The sequence below is a fragment of the Pristiophorus japonicus genome, chromosome 14 (assembly GCF_044704955.1).
Source record: "Pristiophorus japonicus isolate sPriJap1 chromosome 14, sPriJap1.hap1, whole genome shotgun sequence".
Lineage (NCBI taxonomy): Eukaryota > Metazoa > Chordata > Chondrichthyes > Pristiophoridae > Pristiophorus > Pristiophorus japonicus.
In genome coordinates this window covers 36,662,705-36,687,164 of record NC_091990.1, presented here as the reverse complement: position 1 = coordinate 36,687,164, position 24,460 = coordinate 36,662,705, and the positions used below count along the sequence as shown (strand labels likewise).

General features: G+C 43.0%; 1 protein-coding gene across 11 annotated transcripts in view; it reads left to right on the top strand.

Annotated features, from left to right (window-relative positions):
* The window catches only part of macf1a (microtubule actin crosslinking factor 1a), a 577,816-nt gene that overhangs the window by 175,291 nt on the left and 378,065 nt on the right, over nt 1-24,460 (top strand). For all 11 annotated transcript variants that reach the window (XM_070899169.1, XM_070899162.1, XM_070899161.1 and 8 more), the window contains exon 2: nt 861-922. In XM_070899169.1, the coding sequence (XP_070755270.1) occupies nt 861-922 (62 nt within the window). The remainder of the gene's footprint in view (nt 1-860; nt 923-24,460) is intronic.

Sequence of the window (24,460 nt, the reverse complement as noted above, 5' to 3'; positions counted from 1 at the left end):
AGATTACAGAGATGGGGAGTGGTGAGGCTATGAAGGGATTTGAAAACGAGGATGGGAATTTTGACATTGAGGCGTTGCTTAACTGGGAGCCAATGTAGGTTAGTGAGCACAGTGGTAATAGGTGAGCGGGACTTGGTGCAAGTTAGGACACGGGCAGCCGAGTTTTGGATCAACTCAATTTTACGTAGTATTCACCATTTCCCACATCAGCTATCTCTGTGCTCTCGAGTGAAATTATCAATTAATGCCAAATCATTATTTATGAAAATAAGTTACTGAATTAATGTTGGGACTAAGTATTAATATTTATTGGAGACCCACATTTCCTCTCCCTATTTTTTTTGTAAGTTAAACATGACTGGTGTTCTCGTTAAATGTCGTACACCGTAACTGGTACAGTTCTATGACGAGACGTAAAATGCGAGAAATTTCTCCAGTGCTACCTATTTTAGAAAGTTACTTTGTGTTTTTGAAACTAACATTTTGAGTTTATTTGAGAATAGCTATTTGAGTGGTTTACATGAAGCAACAATGCAGAGTAGGAATGAACAGGGAATTGGTCTCTTATTTAGAGACCAGTGTTACATCTGAGCACAATTACAATTTTAACTTGATGCCCTCCAGGGAAAAGAATGGCAGAGGTCCAGTCTCGATACTGGTAAAGCATGCTACCTGCCAATCATCAGATGATATTGATGATAACGGTGAAGAGTTTCATTGCTTAAATTGTACTGATTACAACGAATTATTAGGGTGAAGATATCACTGAGAAAACCTATCCTTTTTTAATGCCATTCAAATGGTGAGATTTAGAATTGTTGGGGGGAAAGTAACTAATTTTCTTTTTTCTGTTTTTACAGATGAGCGTGACAGAGTACAGAAAAAGACGTTCACAAAATGGATCAACAAACATCTCATAAAGGTACAATTGTTTAACTTCAGCATTCTGGGAGGGCTCCATGATCCAAGACTTTGCTTGTCTTCAGATCTCATTTTAATCTTGCATCAGTAAATAGCACTGAAGGTGATCCAAACCCTTTGATTTGTTCACCCTGCAGGGTTTTTCTTTGTGTCAAATTTTCCTTTTTACTTTTGATTCTATTTTGCCACCATCCTCTATTGTAGATCTATTTCATTCCAATATTCTTTATAATTAAGGAACATTTAAAGCAGTACACTACAATGCACAATCCAATTTTATTGGGGGCTTGAAGTCGGAAAGAAAGATTTACAATTGTCTAGCACTATAACGCTTAGTCGCTACATTTTCAGATATTTCTGTTACTGATGCAAATATGACAGCTCGCTTTGCTCACAACAATATCCCACAAACAGCAATGTGATGGTGTTAGTCTGTTGGGGGCATTGATTGAGGGGAAAAAGTGTTGGCCCGAACATCAGGAGAAATCATGACCTGACTCGGACAAGGCTGCCAAGTTTGACAGTTTGTACAGCATGAGTTTTTCAGTTGGGGTTCCTGGGTCTGCATAGGATTTCTGTTTGTCATCAGATGTGTATTTTTCTGGATTTTAGAATATTTTCTGAATCAAATGCATGAATATTTCATGTACAATTAATGCCATTAAAGTGTTTAAACATCTTTGTAAAATAGTTACCAGAGTGAATCTATAAGCAATGGTTGCCTCTTCTCTCAATTTTCTCAAAACCATTATTTTTGGACAATCTTTTGGTAACCATACCTAATCTGACCCTCCATTGCTTGGTATCTGTACTCTCTTCTGTTGCTAGATTTTTTTTCCTTCCTCCCCCAATCGGTGAAATGCCTTGGGCTATTGTCTGTATTAAAGAAGCTATATAAATCCAAGTTGCTGCTGTTCCTTGCAAACACAAATATCTTTGTGCTATCAAATGGAGAGAACAACCTTGAGACAAAACTAAAACATAGAAAATAATTTTCAAACTAAAAGTAGTACTTTATTATTTTTTTTTCAGGGGTTGTTTCCAAACAAGTGTTGATTACTAAAGCACATCACTAAGCCCTAAATAGTTCCAGAGCACATCACCAAACCCTAAATAGCACTACAGGCTGCCTCGTCCAATAGATATTTTGTGGTCACATGAATACTGTACTACCATGGGATGAAGTATTATGTAGCTATTTTAGGAAGGAGTAATGGATTGTCACTATTGTGTATTACATGATAAATGTTACAAATGTGTTTACTTTCTTAACCACAGGAATTGGATATCAAATGGAGCTTTCAAGATAGATGTATATTTTGCATTATCGTTTTACTGTCACAATTCTTCCTTCAGCTGACATGGCAAAATAATTTGCAGCTGCAGACTCCTCCAACTTTCCTCTCTTTCAAATATAGAATGTGCTTTTACCAAGCAAGTGCCCTTGCTAGTTACCCAAGAGAAACTGGACCATGTTTTGTGAATTTTGATCACTTTTTATTTTCTTCATGGAAAGGATCTGGGAATGAGGTGTGTTTTGAAACAGTGAATTTTCACAGATCTAAAAGGAAAGAGCCAAAGGCTACAGATACTGAAGATGTATTACAGGTTGAGCGTCCAAAATCTGGAGTTCTGGAATACGGACCGATTTGGTGGCAGGGTCGTCCGGAATATGTAAAATGTTCCGGAATCTGGACCCTGCCGACCTCTAGGTCCCGCGGCTGCCCGACCTTGGGCCTCCCCGTCCCTCGCCTCACCGCTGCCCAATCTCTGGCCTCGCCTCAGCGCCCCTCGCCTCGCCGCTGTCTGGCCTTGCTGCTGTCCGATCTCGGGCCTCACCTTGCCGCTGTCCGGCCTCGCCTCGCCTCACTGCCTCACGCCTTGGTGCTACCCGACCTCGGGCCTTGCCTCACCGCCCCTCACCACGCCGCCACTGCCCTTGCCTCGAGGCCTCCTTGCCAGCCCGCCTGAACATGATGGAGTCGCCCGACCAGCTCTTCAGCGGGCCCCGCCTATACACCTCCCTGGCGGCGGGCCCCGCCTGAACTCTTCCCTGGCAGCGGGGCCCGCCTGAACACCACCACGGCGGTGGGGCCCCGGCCGACGACCTCATTGCCCGGCGAACACCACCCCCGTCGACCTCATCACCTGGCGAACACCACCACCACACCACCCCCCCCACCCCTCCCCTTCCTTCTGACATTCCGAGGGTTCCGGATTTGGGGCGCTGCACCTGGAAAACCAAACCAGCCAGTTTGTGGAATGCTGTGGCTCACAGTCTATTTCCGACCAAGACAATGAGGGTCAATTGTCTCATTTCAAGCCGATCAAGCAAGGATGGCACCTCTTCATTTTGAGAATAGCTGGAGATGATTTCTTTAAACCTACACTCCAAAAGGGGAGCTGAGGTAACTGGTTTTACTGACTGGTCTATTGCTGAATATTTGAATGGGGAAGAAATTCTGAGGGAAAAGAATTAAATGGCAAATAGGCACTTAATCAGCCTGCTCAGTCTGGGGAGGAAGCCTAGCCAAGCAAAGGAAACTCACATATCTTAAGCTCAGAACCAGTCGGGATCAGAAAGCTGACAACGAAAAGTCAAGTGAGCCCACTAATAGGGAGAGTATGGCGTATTTTTTTTCTTGTTGTTGAGGATGGTTCTTTCGTTACTTGAATCGAGATGATATTTGATTGCATCTGTTACTCTCTTATGGTCACTTACTGTCTGTAAAATAAAGCAACTTCATATCTGGTCTTGTGCTTAACTTCACCTTCAGATAGATTGGAGAAGTGTGTGTGAGGGCATGTGTAAAAGTTAACAATATCCAGTTCGGATCACACGGGGGCCCTATTATTACACATTTATGTTACACTATCAGATATCAGACAGTACAGGCATACTCCGGAGAACATAATGTTGGGACCCCTTACGGGAGTGCTTAGCACTGTTACGCCTGAGAGTATCTGAGGCAGACCTGGAATGAGTGTCTGTCAGGGTTAGTATCAAAACTTGCAATCCTCTGAGTTTTGGGTGTTTATTACTTGCCTACTAGAGTGAATGGACCACACTTTTATTTCTTTCCTCACTGGGTTTTCTCATCCCTCTTTTTTTCTTTTGGGTCACTGAGTACTTGGTGAGATATGGAACTGACTGCCCTTTCTTACCTTGCCCATTCTTCATGTGCAAGGCCAGGCAAGAATATTGTTAGGTCATTTGACCGTGGGACCCAACATTCAAATCAGTTGCTGTCTATATGTGAGCAAGATGTACTGGATTCAGATTAGGAGTGACTTCCCCGCGGCCCCCACTTTCCCTAGTCTGAAGGTGATCATGCCAGTGTTGCATGCCTATTGCTGCCTCAGATGAGATTGGCTCGTGCAGCACAGACCAGGTAAGGTAGTTTGGACCTTCCTGCCCATACAGCCCAGTACTTGTCCACTGAACAATTTGATGAGCATTTTTTTTTGTTTCTAAATATACTCACCAGCGTTTTTAACTAAAGAAAAATCTATGGAAACTGTGTAATAAAACTGCACCATTGGTAAAACAAAAACACTGCTGACCAGAATTAAAGTTGCAATTGCGCTTCTTTCCGCTGCATTGATGCTGCAAATTTTTGTTTGTGGTAATGACTTGCTCTGATGGTACTAAGACAACAACAGTATCTTTTGTTTAATAAACTGTTAGATGAATATCGTTGGACAATAGACCATCATTCATTACTTCCTCATTCATTTGCAGTTGTACATATAAGTGAGCAATCAGTGTATGGCATATGCAAGTGCATTTTATGGTTTTAAAAAAAATTTAAAAAACAAACTGTATTTCAAAAGTACATGCATTTGTATGTGTATATATAATATATATTATATTGTCTTGTAGGCTATACACAGATTGCTGTCTTGTACATACAATTCAAATGAATGAGGAAGTAACGAATGATTGATTAGTCTATTATTTAGTCTTCGTCTCACTCTCTCTACCTATAATATATATTCTCTCTGTACATATACATACACATACACATACACATATATGTGTATGTGCATGTACATACATACTGAAAGATAAGTAATGCCTTTTATAGTGTGAAAGAAAAAATCTTGATGGGAAGGAAAGGAAAAGAATATCCTATCACCAAGAGGAATTTAATGGGTTGGATTATCTGCTAACCAGCTCTCTGCGGGTCCCCAGCAGCTCCGGACTGGGACTGACTTTCCGGCATGCACAAAACTGTAAATGGGCCGCTGAGCCCCTTAAATGGGCCACTCACCCAAATAAATTAGGGGCAACATTGCATCTAATTGCTCAATCGAGAAGCAACACAGTTGAATTATACAAAAGTTCAGGTCACTGAGTCAATTAAAAGGCATTAGAAGAAAAAAATAATGTGCATATAGTTAAAATGGTGAAAACCTCTTCCCATCTCCATCACCAGCTCTTGTGCTGTTAAGAAAATGGATGATTTAGCTAAGGTCTAAAATTACTCATGTTCAAACCAGAAGGCTGAAGAGTGCCCCAGGAAAATGTGATTGCTGTTCCTGAAGTTTGCATTAAATATCTTTTGGAGACCCAAGATGGAGAGATTAGAGTGGGAATATGAGGGGGAACTAAACATGGTGAGTCATATTTGTAGCTGGAATGAAAATGTTCAGTATAGTGGTCACCTAATCTGCATTTGGTCTCCCCGTTGTAAAATTAAGAGGAGGGGATTGCACCGTGAACAGAATACGATACGCTAGATTAAAGGAAGATGTAAATTACTGACTAGTTTCTGACAGTGGTGTTGGAAGAGCTGAGGTGTTGCACAAAATTTTATTTGTGCTAATATTTTCCAATTTAAAGCATCATGAAACTCTAATGTACTTGAGTAGTTTGGCTGACAACGTGTTGTTATTATCAACCTCTCCCCTGTCCACCACACTCACCTCCAACAAGTGTGAAGAGCTCATGGACTTCTTTGTCTCAAAGATCAGCTGCTTCTGCGAGTTCCCTTCCTTCCCTTAGCCCACCGGGCCAAACTTCATCTGAGGCTCCCACCTGCCCTTGCCCTAAACTCGCATCTTTCACTAGTTTCTCTTTTTGATCTCCCCTCTTGACCTCTCCAAAATCATCTTGTCCGTGAGACCCACTTCCTGCTCCCTTGACCTATTCCCACTAAACTGCTGACCACCCAACTTCCTTTCTTGGCTCCCATGTTAGCCGACACTGTTAACGGTTCTCTCTCCTCAGGTACTGTTCCCCTCTCCTTCAAATCTGCAGTCATTAACCCGCTCCTCAAAAAAAACAACCCGTGACCCCACTGTGCTTGCTAGCTACTGCCCCATCACCAACCTCCCTTTCCTGTCCAAAGTTCTTGAACATGTTGCCACCCAAATCGTGACCATCTTTCCCTGAATTCAATGTTTGAATCCCTTCAATCTGGTTTTAGCCCCTGCCACAGTATTGAAACAGCTCTTATCAAAGTCACAAAGGCACATTCCTTTGTGACTGTGACAAAGGTAAACTATCCCTCCTCGTCCTCCTGGACCTGTCTGTAGCCTTTGACACAGTTGATCACTGCATCCTTCACCAACGCCTCTCCACCATCGTTCAGCTGGGTGGGACTGCACTCGCCTAGTTCCATTCTATTTAATCGTAGCCAGTGTATCACCTGCAACGACTTCTCTTCCCACTCCATCATTATGGGAAGTCCAGAACCAGGGGTCACAGTCTAAGGATAAGGGGTAAGCCATTTAGGACCGAGATAAGGAGAAACTTCTTCACCCAGAGAGTGGTGAACCTGTGGAATTCTCTACCACAGGAAGTAGTTGAGGCCAATTCACTAAATATATTCAAAAGGGAGTTAGATGAAGTCCTTACTACTCGGGGGATCAAGGGGTATGGCGTGAAAGCAGGAAGTGGGTACTGAAGTTTCATGTTCAGCCATGAACTCGTTGAATGGCGGTGCAGGCTAGAAGGGCTGAATGGCCTGCTCCTGCACCTATTTTCTATGTTTCTATGTTTCTATCTCTGGTGTCCTCCAAGGATCTATCCTTGGCCCCCTTCTAGTTCTCATCTATATGCTGCCTCTTGGTAATATCATCCGAAAACACCGAGTCAGTTTCCACATGTACGCTGACACACCCAACTCTACCTCTCCACCACTTCCCTCAACCCCTTCATGGTCTCTAAATTGTCAGACTGCTTGTCCGACATCCAGTAATGGATGAGCAGAAATATTCTCCAATTAAATATTGGGAAGACCAAAGCTATTGTTTTTGGTCCCTGCCACAAACTGCATTCCCTAACTACTGACTCCATCCCTCTTCCGAGCATCTATCTGAGGCTAAACCAGACTGTTCACAATCTTTGACCCTGAAATGAGTTTCCGGCCACCTATCCGATCCGCGGCATAACTAAAACCGCCTTTTTCCTCCTCCGTAATGTTGCCTGCCTGTACCCCTGCCTCAGTTCGTCTGCCTCTGAAACCCTCATCCATGCCTTTGTTACCTCTAGACTTGACTCTTGCAACTCACTCCTGGCTGGTCTCCCACATTCGACACTACATAAATTTGAGGTCATCCAAAACTCGTCAGCCCGTGTCCTAACTCGCACCAAGTCCCACTCACCCATCACCCCAGTGCTTGCTGACCTACATTGGCTCCCGATTAAACAACGCCTCGATTTCAAAATTCTCATCCTTGTTTACAAATCCCTCCATGGCCTTGTCTCTCCCTATCTCTGTAATCTATTTCAGCCTCGCAACCCCATGAGGTGTCGGTGCTCCTCAAATTCTGCCCTCTTGGGCATCTCTGATTAGAACTAATCAATCATCGGTGGCTGTACCTTCAGTTGCCTGGCCCTAAGCTCTGGAACTCCCTGCCTAAACCTCTACGCCTCTTTACTTCTCTTTCCTCCTTTAAGATGCTCCTTCCAACTCTTTAGCCAAGCTTTTGGTCATCTGCCATAATTTCTTCTGTGGCTCGGTGTCAAATCTATCTGTTTTGTTTTGTAACACTGCTGTGCAATTCCTTGGGAGGTTTTACTATGTTAAAGGAGCTATATAAATAAAAGTAGTTGTATTACTTGGTATTCCAAATCTTGAATATGTTGCACTACATTATCAAACAGTAAAACAGTTGTTTTTTTCTGTTGGTCTGTTATTGTGAATTCTTATCTTCCATTATCACTGCTGTGGTGACCAGAGGAAGTATATATTACAACATTATAACATCCAGCCAACACTAGAATGTCAGTTGTGACTCGATGGGTAGCACTCTTGCCACTGAGTCAGAAGGTTGCGAGATCAAGTCCCACTCCATAGATTTGAGCACAAAAATCTAGGCTGACACCCCAGTGCAGTGCTGAGGGAGTGCCGCCCTGTGTGAAGTCTTTCAGATGAGAAGTTAAACAGACACCCTGTCTGCTCCCTCAAGTGGATGTAAAAGATCCCATTGCACTATTTTGAAGAAGAGCAGGGGAGTTTTCCTCAGTGTCCCGGCCAATATTTATCCCTCGGATCACAAAAAACAGATTATTTGGTCATTATCGCATTGATGTTTGTGGGACATTGCTGAACGCAAATTGGCTGCCGCGTGTCCTATGTTACAACAGTGACTACACACCAAAAGTATTTCATTGTCTCAAAGCGCTTTACAGACATACGGTGGTCGTGAAAGGCACTATATAAATCCAAGTCGTTTTTTTTTAGAATTAAGTCTATTGACAGGAAATAAGGGTTTAACTGAGAAATAATCCATTTGGGTTTATAGATTACAACATAGCCACATACACAGAATGCAACCGATGCACATTATACATCAGTTTCATGGTTAGGAAGGACTTTGTATCCAACAATTAAAAGTCCTATGTGGGTAATGAAAGGGGCAAACTTTGTCATTACTGCTTTTTATATTGCATGTAAAAGCAGAAGCATATCTACTACAACAACAACTTGAATTTTATATAGTGCCTTTGATGTTGTAAAACATCCCAAGGCACTTCACAGTAGTATTACAAGACGAAAAAAATTGATACCAAGCTACATAAGGAGAAATTAGGGTAGATGAACATAAGCTTGTTCAAAGAGGGAGGTTTTAAGGAGCATCTTAAAGGAGGAAAGCGAGGCAGAGAAGCGGAGAGGTTTAGGCAGAGAATTCCAGAGTTTAGGGCCTACGCAACGGAAGGCATGGCCACCAATGGCTGAGCGATTATAATCAGGGATGCTCAAGAGAGCAGAATTAGAGGAATGGAGATACCTCTGGAGGGATGGGAGGATTGGTGGGCGGGGGGCTGGAGGAGTGAGGCCATGGAGGGATTTGAAAATGAGGATGAGAATTTTGAAATTGAGGCATTACTTAACTGGGAGCCATTGTAGGTCAGCGAGCACGGGTGATGGGTGAGCGGGACTTGATGCTAGTTAGGACACGGGCTGCCGCAGTTTGGATGACCAAGTTTATGTAGGGTAGAATGTGGGAGGCCAACCATGAGTGCATTGGAATAGTCAAGTCGATAACAAAAGCTGTATGAGGGTTTCAGCGGCAGATGAGCTGAGGCAAAGGCAGAGATGTATATGTGGTTGGAAGCTTATTTCAGGGTCACATATGACACCAAGGTTGCAAACAGTGTGGTTCAGCCCAAGTCAAATGTTAGGGAGAGGGATGGAGTCAGTGGCTTCGATCTTCCCAATATTTAAATTGGAGAGAATTTTTCCTCGTCCAGAACTGGATGTCTGACAAGTAGTCTGACAATCTAGAGACCGTGGAGGAGTCGAGAGAAGTGGTGGTGAGGTGGAGCTGGGTATCATCAGTGTACATGTGGAAACTGATGCCGTGTTTTCGGATGATGTCACCAAGGGGCAGCATGTAGATGAGAAATAGGAGGGGGCCAAGGATAGATCCTGGGGGGAAACCAGAGGTAATGATGCGGGAGCGGGAAGAGAAGCCGTTGCCGGTGATTCTGTGGCTACAATTAGATAAATAAGAACAGAATCAGATGAGTATAGTCCCTCCCCCCCGCCCAGCTGGCCGACGGTGGAGAAGGCTGCAGTGGTCAGCCATGTCAAAGGCTGCAGACAAGTCGAGAAGGACGAGCAGGGATAGTTTACCTTTGTCACAGTCAACAACAACAACTTTTATTTACTTATATAGCACCTTTAACATAGTAAAATGTCCCAAAGCGCTTCACAGCCGTATTATAAGACAAAACAAATACATTTGACACCGAGCCACATAAGAAATTACAAATTACTCAAGAAGAAAGTGACAAAAGATGTCATTAGATTTGTTGAAGAGTTAATCCTATTAATGCGCGAACATTTCTACACTGTAGGCAATTATACTAAATGTTTTAATTTCAGGAGAAAAAAATTGTAATGTAAAAGAACCTACTAGATTCACTCAATAAAAAAACACTGAATCATAGTTATGACATTAGTAATTTAAAGAAAATACAGTTGCAGCAAAGAATAACAAGACCAAACTGATTATAATAATGGCAATAACAGGCAGAATTTTACAGTAGAAGTAACAGTGAAGCTAACAGCCCTCTCCATTATTTATGCGGAATTCAGACAGCAGCTTCCGGCAATGTGCAATTAAATACGGAAATCAGGAAGTTGCTGTTGGAGATGCCCTGCTCTTTCAAAAGCTGCCCGATAATAGCATCTTGCTGTCTACTTCACCATTCAAATATATTGAATGGCATGAAGTTGCTGTACTTAGCTGCTGTATACAAACTAAACTTGTCAGAAAAAGTTGGGGCTCGTCCATTCCAGTGTCGTCATCTTGGGCAGTCTCGCTGAGTCGAGGATGACTTACTTCCACACTAAAATGAGTTCTATGGTGATTGATGTAACCAATGTGGAATCTATAGTCCCTCATAGGTGGGGCAGAAGATGGTGGTTGAAGGGGCGGGTGGATGGGGTGCTTGATTTGTTGTACGCTCCTTCCGATGTCTGTACTTGGCTTCCCCGTGCTCCCGACGAAGAGACTCAGTGTTCGGTGCCTTCTCAGATGCTCCTCCTCCACTTTGAGTGGTCTTGGGCCAGGGATTCCCAAGAGTCGGTGGGGATGTTGCATTTTTCAAGGAGGCTTTGAGGATGTCCTTGAAGCCTTTTTTCTGCCTGGGGCTCGCCTGCCGTGACGTAGCTCGTAGAAATGTTGCTGTAAAATAATGACTAAATTAGCCATACCTCTAATTACTGTTTAAAAAGCTTTAAATATAAACAGAGAAACTTAGTGTGCGAGTGGTAAAGGTGGCATTTTATTGGTAAACGAGTAAATACTAAGGCCTGTGTTACCTGAAACGCAGGCTCTGCCTGAGTGCAGATTGAGGAATTTCTAATGGTTGCACATGTGCAGGACAAAGCAGAAACATGGGAGTTGTAGTTTTTGCTGTCCAAGGCAGTGGCAGGTGCGCCTCAGTCTCCATTTATGTTCGCTGGTGACTACTTATTTGTGACTCCTTATTTGTGACTCCTGATGCATATAGCTTTGTTGAACAGGCAATCAGGTTGGTAGCTGATTGGACAGATGCTCTGAGATAGTGCTGATCACACGAAGATGCTGTGTGGCCTGAAAAACAGGCTGAGAACACATTTTTACTGCCCAATCCTAATTTTTTTTTTTAAATGGACAGCCTGATGCATACTGGACAGACAGCATCTTTATGGGAGACCAGAAGTTTGAATATTTTCCCTTAATTTTCTAGAGTTTTTAAATGTGATAGGTAACTGAAATTCCCTTTGTTGTAGTCACAAATGAAAATGGGTCTTTTTTGTTAAATTAAAATTACTTGCAAGAGTTCCTCTAGTAGATTTAAATGAGCATGAAAATCAATATAAATTTGTGAAATCAACAGTGTCAGAACATGCAAAATAAAATTGTATTCTGGTGGCATAAGAGAAACTTGTATTCATTATGCAATGATTCCTTGAACTGTATGCTATTGTACAAATAATCTTGTGTGTTAGTATGGATTAGTCAGTATTTATGTTCTACACAGCTTGAGTGTGAAGTGTTCACACCACCCCAAAAGAAACCGTAACCACAGATGGGTGGGTGTGGCGGTCAGGGAGAGGTGAAGCTTTTCCTGAAATGTTTAACATATTACATCGTTCTGTAAGAAAGTTGCTGCACTAATACTTTCTTCAAAGCCCAGCATATGAAGGTGGCATCATGCAGAAAGAATGGTGGCTGTGCTTAATGGTCTTTTCATAAGAGGCTCTGAACAGAGTAGTGACAGTCTCGGGCTGTCTGTAACTGGCACAATACAGGATACTGTTAGTTCAAATTGCACAATCTTGCAAGTAGAACTGAGGAGGAGCAAGTGGGTATCATCATATTACATGGCGTGGGTACTGAGCAATCATTTGTAAGCAGATCGTCTTTGTGTGTGGGGGGGGGGGGGAGGGGCATTTAATACTTTGAGGATTTACCACTTCTAAACTCTGACATATATGTTGACAAAATAAAATTATTTGAGAGTTGTATTTAATGGGCTTTAAATGGTGATGGTTCATAGGAATGAAAATCCTGTTGTATTTTCTTTCCTCACCTTTATTAAAGCACCAACTCATACTAAGGTGAGGCTCCATTGAAGCCAACAGCTCTTCAATATCTCACCCAAGTGACCATTCTTATTTTCAATTAGTTGGCTATTGGACTGTGGACAATATCCCAGTCAAGCCTGTTGTGTATCTGTAAAGCATGCACTCCCATGTTCCGCCACCAGGGAGCTCATCCCCTGAAGTCCCAAGCGATCCCAGCATCCCTTGGGAGCACTGTATATAAGCCGGCCGGCCCCTGAGGCAGGTTCCTCACTCTGGAGTGTCTTATTAAAGACTGTTACTTTAACCTCCCTGTGTGCAGCCTCATCTGTGTTAGGAACACAATAAAGCCCAATATTGTTCACACCCAAGGTATACTTTCCAGATGTGTGTCACTGGATAGTGATTAGCTGCTATGTGTTGCATTTTAAAACAAATTTGAGTTCCAGCCTAATAATAATAAAGAGTATCATACTGGAGGTGATGTGGTTGACCAGTATCGTGTTTTTATAATCTTGCATTCTAATATGTTAAGTTCTTATACAGGGGATTTTCAGTATCAACACTTAACATATGTTCACTGGTTGATTGCTTAACATCACTGTCCTCACAGAACTTGTAAGCCGTGCAGTTTTTTTAAATTATGTACTTGGATACATTATATGTACTGTATATGTAAGAAGTCTGGACTGGTTTGTTTTTGAATTGAAACAATGCCAAGGGGTGTCTGAATTTCCTTTTCTCTGCTGCATAGAAAAATGCCAAGTTTAGAAAGCGGAGCACAAGTCAGATTTTGTCTTCCTAATTGGCTCACGCATGAAAATGTTATGTTACCCTCCAGGTTAGGAATACAAACTGCAATTTCAGGGGGAGGGCAGTAAAGCTGAAAAACATCTGAGCTATAGACGTTGAAAATCCCTTGTAAGAAAACTGACCAATTGTGTCACAAGTGGAGAATTATTACTAGAACAAGACCTCAATTTTAACCCATACCGCCCCCTGCCCCCCACCCCACCTTCCATCCGACAGATTGGAAAGGGTCGGGCAAGGATCTGAAAGCTTGAAAATTGAAGTCCCGTCTCCAACCCACCACATTCAGGCCATTGATGAGGCTCCCACTAAATGCAGGCTGAAGGCTACTTAAGGTGCAAAAGTCACTGCCCAATGCAATATTAATGTCAAGCCATTGTGAGTACCCCACTCTCTCCTCCCCGTCACCACCACCATTGCAGGAGAGCCGACTGGCCAGAAGAGGCCAAGGGAGGTTTTAAAAATTACCTCTTTGATCAATTATAGGCTTGGAGTAGCAGAAGTGGTCCCACAGAGAGTCTTCTCTACCCCCCCACTCCCTCCTCAAGCCCATCCACCATTGCCCTGAAACCCCTCCCACTGACTGTCAGAGACTGTTCCCACGGGTCCCTGGCTGCGTCGTCCTCCCATCAAATTTCCACTGCGGCCTGCCAGCCAGTTGTCTGGCGGGACTCCGGGAAATTTTATTGAAATGAAGTCCTGCCGTTATTGGACAGGACTCCGCGTCCCTGGGCTCTTCAGGTGTGGTGCTGCATTTCTTGCATTACAGCAGTGACTACACTTCAAAAGCTGTAAAGCGCTTTGGGGCATCCTGAGGTTGTGAAAGGCGCTATACAAGTCGGATTTTCTGCCCCAGTTACAACTAATGTACCATATGAGACATACCCTATGGTGTTCACATGATATTTAGTTGGATCCACTAGTTTAAACGTAATACCTTGCCATCACTTGTGTTCTATTTATTTTTGTTCATTTTGTATTTACATGCATTGGTATTATAGGGTTATTCAATATTGGAAAAAAATCAATGTTAAAAAAGGAAAATTGTATAAATGTCAAGTTTGCTGTTTAATACAGTAGTCCAAAACTTAGTTTAGTGGGATTTAGTTCTAACTCTTATGTGATTGAGGCGTTGTCTCCCACTTCTGATATATTTAGATCATGTTCGTATTGGGAGAGAGATGCCATTAAACTTTTCAATTGAATAATAGGCTCACATTCTCGCATTGTTTATACGACAATACAAAATAGATGTACATTAGCAATTCAGAGTTTCAATGCTGGTGGGATTTTAATTCAAGCTTGAACAAAGCATGATATCATTTTTATATTGCAATGTAAAACCTTAACTGAGGCATTATTAAAGATTAGGTTGGCAGCCAGGGCTACTTGTATCAAAGAACGGATCTTGTAAATTGTGTACAGAAATATAAACATAAAACTGATAGTCCAAGAAATGACTCGTGATTTGTATGAAAGTTTGTTTTGCTGCTTTTAAACAGACCTTCTTTTGAATTTGTTTTGATCAGTACATCGACTGTACAAGTTGTGAAACACTGGAACTAAGTTGCAGTTGATTATTAAAAAGGTGGCTTTTGAAACATTGTTTATTGTTATGAACTTTCCTTGGGATGTTTAGCCCTTCGAGGCTGTCAGGGCCCACTGGAAGGAACACTTTGAAGATTTCCTCAATAGAGACTCTGCCTTTGACTCGATTGTTCTCAACTCCATCCCGCAGCGTGCAATCCGCCACCACCTCAGTGAAACTCCAACGCTGCACGAGGTAGGTAAAGCCATAAAACAGCTCAAGAATAACAAAGGTGTGGATGGAATTCCTGCTGAAGCGCTAAAATATGGCAGAGAGGCGCTGTTGGCACGGATACGTGACCTCATCTCTCATTTGGAGGAAGAAGAGCATGCCGGGAGATCTGAGATGTAGTGATCGTGTCCATTTTTAAAAAGGGGAACAAATCAGACTGCGGCAACTACAGGGGAATCTCCCTGCTATCAACCACTGGGAAGTTTGTCGCTTGAGTTCTCCTCAACCGTCTTCTCCCTGTGGCCGAGGAGCTCCTCCAAGAGTCACAGTGCGGATTTCGTCCCCTATGGGGAACAACGGGCATGATCTTTGCAGCATGACAACTGCAGGAAAAATTCAGGGAGCAGTGCCAGCCCTTATACATGGACTTTTGTGACCTTACAAAGGCCTTTGACACTGTCGACCGTGAGGGCTTGTGGAGCACCCTCCGCCCTTTTGGGTGCCTCCAAAAGTTTGTCAACATCCTTCGCCTGCTCCACGACGACATGCAAGCCGTGATCCTTACCAGCGGAACTGTTACAGACCCATTCCACGTCCGAACCGGGGTCAAACAGGGCTGCGTCATCGCTCCAATCCTTTTCTCAATCTTCCTCGCCGCCATGCTCCACCTCAGTCAACAAGCTCCCCGCTGGAGTGGAACTAAACTACAGAACCAGTGGGAACCTGTTTAACCTACGCGCCTCCAGGCCAGATCCAAGATCACCCAAACCTCTGTCATTGAACTGCAGTACGCGGACGACGCCTGCGTCTGCGCACATTCTGAGGCTGGACTCCAGGATATAGTCGATGTATTCACCGAGTTATATGAAAGCATGGGATGTTATGGCTTAACATCCGTAAGACAAAGGTCCTCCAACAGCCGGTCCTCACCGTACAGCACTGCCTCCCAGTGATCAAGATTCACAGTGCGGCCCTCGACAAAGTGGACCACTTCCCATACCTCGGTAGCCTCTTGTCAACAAAGGCAGACATTGATGCGGAGATTCAACATCGCCTCCAGTGCGCCAGTGCAGCCTTCGGCCACCTGAGGAAACGAGTGTTCGAAGATCAGGCCCTCAAACCTACCACCAAGCTCCTGGTCTACAGGGCTGTAGTAATGCCCACCCTCCTGTATGGATCGACTGAGAAGACACATCAAGTCGCTGGAGATATATCACCAACGATGTCTCCGCATGATCCTGCAAATCCCCTGGGAGGATAGATGCACCAACATCAGTGTCCTCGCCCAGGCTAACATCCCCAGCATTGAAGCACTAACCACACTCGATCAGCTTCGCTGGGCAGGCCACTTAGTTCGCATGCCAGACACGAGACTCCCTAAGCAACTGCTCTATGCGGAGCTGCTTCATGACAAACGAGCCAAAGGTGGGCAGCAGAAACGTTACAAGGACACCCTCAAAGCCTCCCTGGTGAAGTGCGACATCACCACAGACGCCTGGGAGACCCTGGCCGAAGACCACCCGAGGTGGAGAAAGTGCATCCGGGAGGGCGTTGAGCTCTTCGAATCTCAACGCTGCGAGCGTGAAGATGTCAGGCGCAGGCAGCGGAAGGAGCGTGTGGTAAATCAGTGCCGTTCTTCCCCCCCCCCCCCCCCCTTTTTGCCCCGACGAATATCTCTCTCACCTGTGACAGGGTCTGTGGTTCTCTTATTGGACTGTTCAGCCACCAAAGAACTCACTTTTAAGAGTGGAAGCAATCGTCCTCGATTCCTAGGAACTGCCTATGATGATGATTATTATGAACTTTTCTTGGGATGTTTAGTCCTTACTTCGTGTATATATACATAGTATTAACCAAGAAACTGCCCTCTCTTGTACTTGATAGCCAATTTTCAGCCACGACACCCCAGCCTTCTGAATTTTCTCTCAAAACTGCTTTACTTTGTTGCCCCTCTTGTATTTCAAAAGTCTCCAAGAAACTAATCTGTTTCCTTTCTTCCTCTCTTTTTGGGCTGTTTTTCTTCCTAGTTAAGTACTTTGAGAGGTTTGTTTTGTGCAGGACACTGCAAATACAGGTTGTTGCTGTTCTCATGGTGGTGGTAAGGATGCCTATTTGCTGAGCAGAGATGTCCCTCAATTTGTAAATGCAGCTTTCTTCTGATCCCAAACGGAGAGCTGGAATGTAGCTGCAAAGCTCATGACCTCTTCTAAGGATTTACAGTTTGGTTCCATGAAAATCAGCCTGTCAGTGATATTTCCCACTCAAGTTATATTCTACATGGGCACCCTGGCATGACGGCTCCATGAGGCAGCATTTTCAAATAGATCAGAGACGGTTTGTTGGAATATTTTTACGGTGGCACTTTTTAGGCTAGAAAACTGTAATTCCCCTCTTCTCATCTCCTAACCCCTTCACTATTTTCAATAGTTTGAGGGGTCGGGGGGGCGGGGGGGTGATATCCTGTTTAAATTACTGGGATTCTACCAATTCATGGATCTCTATAAATGTTCAACTTATGTTGAAAAGCAAAGGGAAAGTGGTGTAAATGTATCAGTTTTCAATCAAACTGTTAATTAAGTACTGCGGCATTAAACTCATTGCAAGTGAACTATTTGTACTGTAAGTGTACACTAAAGTGGAGTATACAATCTTAATTTATATTTATATTACCAAGATGTTTGTCTTTGTACACATCAATTTCAGCCGCCATGTACTATAAATGTGTAGCAACTTGGTTTTGCTCCAACTTGTGCATGATTGAGGCGTTCTATCCTACTTACTGTGACATGCTCAAATCACATACATAACAACACCATTGACACTATCAATTTTCAGATGCTGCTTTTTGCTTCGAGCCAGAAATTCAAATTTATTCTTTTTATGGAGTATAGTTATCAATGAAGATATGAAAGCGTTTAAAGCCGAGGGAGATGACACTTAGTATGACATATAAAGTAAATGTTGCAACTCAATTGAGGGAGATGACTCATCAGGGGAGAGCATCAGCAGCCAAGTTCATGGCACCGTGGCTGGCTCTGTTGTACAGGAGGGCATAAAAAAGAGTGGGAGAGCGATAGTGATAGGGGATTCAATCATAAGGGGAATAGATAGGCGTTTCTGCAGCCGCAATCGAGACTCCAGGATGGTATGTTGCCTCCCTGGTGCAAGAGTCAAGGATGTCTCCGAGCGAGTGCAAGACATTCTAAAAAGGGAGGGAGAACAGCCAATTGTCGTGGTGCACATTGGTACCAACGACATAGGTAAAAAAAAGGGATGAGGTCCTACGAGACGAATTTAAGGAGCTAGGAGCTAAATTTAAAAAGTAGGACCTCAAAAGTAGTAATCTCGGGATTGCTACCAGTGCCACGTGCTAGTCAGAGTAGGAATCGCAAGATAGCACAGATGAATACGTGGCTTGAGCAGTGGTGCAGCAGGGAGGGATTCAAATTCGTGGGTCTTTGGAACAGGTTCTGGGGGAGGTGGGACCAGTACAAACTGGACGGTCTGCACTTGGGCAGGACCGGAACCAATGTCCTAGGGGGAGTGTTTGCTAGTGCTGTTGGTGAGGAGTTAAACTAATATGGCAGGGGGATGGGAACCAATACAGGGAGACAGAGGGAAACAAAAAGGAGACAAAAACAAAAGACAGAAAAGAGATGAGTAAAAGTGGAGGGCAGAGAAACCAAAGGCAAGAAACAAAAAGGGCCACTGAATATAAAAGGGCTGCAGGAGGGGTCAAAACTAAAAATCATGGTTTAAAAACTAGGATGAAAACACTCTACCTAAATGCACGCAGCATTCGAAATAAAGTAAATGAGTTGACGACACAAATCATTACAAATGGGTATGATTTGGTGGCCATTACAGAAACATGGTTGCAAGGTGGCCAAGACTGGGAATTAAACATACAGGGGTATCTGACGATTCAGAAAGATAGGCAACAAGGGAAAGGAGGTGGGGTAGCTCTGTTAATAAAAGATGATATCAGGGCAGTTGTGAGGGATGATATTGGCTCCAATGAACAAAATGTTGAATCATTGTGGGTGGAGATTAGAGATAGTAAGGGGAAAAAGTCATTGGTCGGCGTAGTTTATGGGCCCCCAAATAATAACTTCACGGTGGGGCGGGCAATAATCAAGGGAATAATGGAGGCATGTGAAAAAGGAACGGCAGTAGTCATGGGGGATTTTAACCTACATATCGATTGATCAAATCGCACTGGGTAGCCTGGAGGAGGAATTCATAGAATGCATACGGGATTGTTTCTTAGAACAGTATGTAACAGAACCTATAAGGGAGCAAGCCATCTTAGATCTGGTCCTGTGTAATGAGACAGGAAAAATAAACGATCTCCTCGTAAAAGATCCTCTCGGAATGAGTGATCACAATATGTTTGAATTTGTAATACAGATTGAGAATGAGGAAGTTGTGTCAGAAATGAGCGTACTATGCTTAAAGGGGACTACAGTGGGATGAGGGCAGAGTTGGCTAAAGTAGACTGGAAACAAGGACTAAACGGTGGCACAATTGAGGAACAGTGGAGGACTTTTAAGGAGCTCTTTCATAGTGTGCAACAAAAATATATTCCAGTGAAAAAGAAGGGCGGCAAGAGAAGGGATAACCAGCCGTGGATAACCAAGGAAATAAAGGAAAGTATCAAATCAAAGACCAATGCGTATAAGGTGGCCACGGTTAGTGGGAAACTAGAGGATTGGGAAAATTTTAAGCAACAGCAAAGAATGACTAAAAAAGCAATAAAGAAAGGGAAGCTAGATTACGAAGGTAAACTTGCGCAAAACATAAAAACGGATAGTAAAAGCATTTACAGATATATAAAATGGAAAAGAGTGACTAAAGTAAATGTTGGTCCCTTAGAAGATGAGAAGGGGGATTTAATAATGGGAAATGTGGAAATGGCTGAGACCGTAAACAATTATTTTGCTTCCGTCTTCACAGTGGAAGACACAAAAAACATGCCAAAATTTGCAGGCCACAGGAATGTGGGAAGGGAGGACCTTGAGACAATCACTATCACTAGGAGGGTAGTGCTGGACAGGCTAATGGGACTGAAGGTAGACAAGTCCCCTGGTCCTGATGAAATGCATCCCAGGGTATTAAAAGAGATGGCGGAAGTTATAGCAGATGCATTTGTTATAATCTACCAAAATACTCTGGTCTCTGGGGAGGTACCAGCGGATTGGAAAGCAGCTAATGTAACGCCTCTGTTTAAAAAAGGGGGCAGGCAAAAGGCAGGTAACTATAGGCCGGTTAGTTTAACATCTGTAGTGGGGAAAATGCTTGAAACTATCATTAAGGAAGAAATAGCGGGACATCGAGATAGGAATAGTGCAATCAAGCAGACGCAGCATGGATTCATGAAAGGGAAATCATGTTTAACTAACTTACTGGAATTCTTTGAGGATATAACGAGCATGGTGGATAGAGGTGTACCGATGGATGTGGTGTATTTAGATTTCCAAAAGGCATTCGATAAGGTGCCACACAAAAGGTTACTGCAGAAGATAAAGGTACGCGGAGTCAGAGGAAATGTATTAGCATGGATAGAGAATTGGCTGGCGAACAGAAAGCAGAGAATCGGGATAAATGGGTCCTATTACGGTTGGAATTCAGTGGTTAGTGGTGTGCCACAGGGATCAGTGCTGGGACCACAACTGTTTACAATATACATAGATGACCTAGAAGAGGGGACAGAGTGTAGTGCAACAAAATTTGCAGATGACACAAAGATTAGTGGGAAAGCGGGTTGTGTAGAGGACTCGGAGAGGCTGCAAGGAGATTTGGATAGGTTAAGCGAATGGGCTAAGGTTTGGCAGATGGAATACAATGTCGGAAAGTGTGAGGTCATCCACCTTGGGGAAAAAAAACAGTAAAAGGGAATATTATTTGAATGGGGAGAAATTACAACATGCTGTGGTGCAGAGGGACCTGGGGGTCCTTGTGCATGAATCCCAAAAGGTTAGTTTGCAGGTGCAGCAGATAATCAGGAAGGCAAATGGAATGTTGGCCTTCATTGCGAGAGGGATGGAGTACAAAAGCAGGGAGGTCTTGCTGCAACTGTATAAAGGTATTGGTAAGGCCGCACCTGGAGTACTGCGTGCAGTTTTGGTCACCTTACTTAAGGAAGGATATACTGGCTTTGGAAGGGGTACAGAGACGATTCACTAGGCTGATTCCAGAAATGAGGGGGTTACCTTATGATGATAGATTAAGTAGACTGGTTCTTTACTCGTTGGAGTTCAGAAGGATGAGGGGTGATCTTATAGAAACATTTAAAATCATGAAAGGGATAGACAAGATAGAGGCAGAGAGGTTGATCCATTGGTAGGGGAGACTAGAACTAGGGGGCACAGCCTCAAAATACGGAGGAGCCAATTTAAAACCGAGTTGAGAAAGAATTTCTTCTCCCAGAGGGTTGTGAATCTGTGGAATTCTCTGCCCAGGGAAGCAGTTGAGGCTAGCTCATTGAATCTTTTCAAGTCAAAGATAGATAGATTTTTAACCAATAAGGGAATTGAGGGTTACGGGGAGAGGGCGGGTAAGTGGAGCTGAGTCCACGACCAGATTAGCCATGATCTTATTGAATGGCGGAGCAGGCTCAAGGGGCTAGATGGCCTACTCCTGTTCTTAATTCTTATGTTCTTATGTTCTTAAAGGATGAGTTTTAACGTGCTTTTCATTAAATATTAACAGCGTGGCATTTTTCAATTGCATGTTAAATATTGCTGCATAATTAAACATTGCCATATGAAAACCAATTCAGGCATTATTGCATTATTAAAGTAAATATTAGCAACCACTAGCTATTTATTTTAATGAATGAATCTCTTAATTATTTTGGAAAATTTGAAATGTAAAACTCAATCTTCTCGACAACGATCACTTTTAAGGTACAAGAAAGTGCCTGCTTAAAAGTTTGTTTTTATTTTTGGCACAACAGTTCAATTTTCCTGAATCTCTAACTTGGAACAACTCTGAGCTCCCATATATGCAAATGAATAGGAGATTTGATCCTGCCAAACATGTGCATACTGCCCTGTCAGTCAAATGATTGGTGTGATGTACTGTGTAGTCCACTTAAGGGATTTATTTTGTTCAGGATGTTTTGATTCCCTTAACAGGATGGTTCTCTTAACCAGAGCCATCTCCTTGTGTACAGTTTTAGAAAGCCACAAGTTTTAAATGAGTCAGGCAATGAGCTGCTAGTTCTGTGGGTGGCTAGGGATGCAAGAAAATGGTTGGAAGTGGCCTTGTCTGTGATTGAGAAGATGGGAGTAGAGAGGTCATGAGGGGGTGGCTGTGAATATGAATATCGAGAGTGAGTGGTTCAGGGAGAACAGGAGAATAGTGAATTCAGAGGACAGAGGGAGCCAAGATGAAGATTGAAAGACTGGAACAAGGAGAGGTGCTTAAAGTACGAGAAGGTACCAGAGATGTAGGTGGTGAGATCACTGTGTGTTTTGGTAATGAGGGCCACACTGGGCTGGGTAGAAGGTGGAAAGTCTATGCTACATTAGCATCCCCTGAAGCGTGAGAGACAATTGCAGCTTGTTGTTTTTATCATGTTTATTTTTTAATGTGGGTGAATTCCTTGGGTTTGTAACCCTTGCGACTGAAAACCTCACACCAAGGTTTAGTCGAGTGTGACTAGACTTGTTTTTAAAAAAAAATCCAGCATGTGAAAATCGGCAGTGCTGCACTACTTTCAGGAGTTGTCTGCTTCTGTCTGCTATATATGGCATCAGCATATCTTGTTGAGTCTGAGAATTGGCTTTAATAGCACCCATATTATGCTGAGCCATAGCTGAAATACTTCTCTGAAGGAACAGATGGCGTGTTCACCCTTTCAAATACATAATCTAAATTTTGCTCATGAGCACTGATGTATTAACTGCTCAAATGCTGTGATTTTTTTCCATTGTCATAATTCACAAACCAAAAAATTGGAGTATCAGGACTCCTAGTTCATGATTAAGCTTTTCATTATAATATAAATTTTTACCTGTGATCCTAATCTACAAAGAAAGTATGCTAGTATTAGAAATTGCCTCTTTACGGCTATTTCTGGTCACTTTAAATAATCAGGTTCGAGTGCAAACCAATATGGTGGATAATTGTATTTAATCAGAATTTAAGACGGAACATAACACATTAGTTATATAATAGAAACATAGGACCGTATGAAATCGTTGAAATCGATCCGATCGGACAGACGGTTGACACGTGAGCAGTTCTGTTCTTCCTATTGTCTAGGGCTTCCTTCACTCACGCTCGCTTGCGCGCTCTCTCTCTCTCTCTCTCTCTCTCTCTCTCTTTGTCTCCTTCCGTCTTTGAGCCTTTTGTCTGTGACTACAAGCTTCCAGAGGTCACTTTTAACCTATTTTTAAGGGTGGGCCTGAACCTGAATATTGACGAGACCTTTTTGACCTATAGAGGTTCCCCTAAAAACTTAATATCCAATAAGACTTCTCGTTCTTTGTCTCAATTCTTGTTTCAAGAACCGGCCTTAAAGATGTTTTACAATTTTGCTCACGTCATCGTTTATACCTTATCAAAGTTGCTTTTCTGTAGCATTCCTTTGATATCTCTCTGTCCCTATTCCCCTCAGGTACAATCAATACAAGACCTTGTCCTCTATCCTTCGAACTATGAGGCCCAAACCAGAGTTTTGTCACCTCTAACCGGTGGTCAAGTTCTTTACGACGTAGTAAACTGCCTATGTTTACACTAATTGCTACAAACATCCTTCAATTCTAGTCTTTCCACATAAATTGTCTTAAGATACATAAACAAACATGCTGAGAAATGCTAATTATCTTGGTTGTCAAGCTTTTACTTGACAACCGCAGATAATTAGCATTTCTCAGCATTTCTATATTATTTTAAGCAGACACCTCGTCTCCAGTCCAAAATAACGATTTAAACACAGCATTCGTATCAGTTTTATACATTTTTAGGCATCCTTAGTTTCTAATACTAGTCACGAAATTGCTGATATTTCCGAAGCGATGCAGAAATAAATGTCTAATTCAAACAATCATAAGTGCAAGGCACTACACCATTTTATAGCCAACAAAATGATATTGTTCAGCCGAGTGGGACTGCCCTAGCTTGGTTCCACTCTTATCTACCAATCGTAACCAGAGTATCTCCAGCAATGGCTTCTCTCCCTGCCCTGCACTGTTACCCCTGGAGTATCCCAGGGATCTATCTTGGGGTCCTTCCCCTTCCTCAGCTACATGCTGTGTCCCTTGGTAACACCATCCAAAATCCTGCAGTCAGGTTCCACATATGCACTGACGAAACACCACCTTTCTTGACGACTCTTTACCCACTGTCAGTCTGATTTTCTGACATTTTAGTCCTAGATGAGCCACAATTTCTGACAGTTTAACACTGCGATGATCAAAGTCATCGTCTT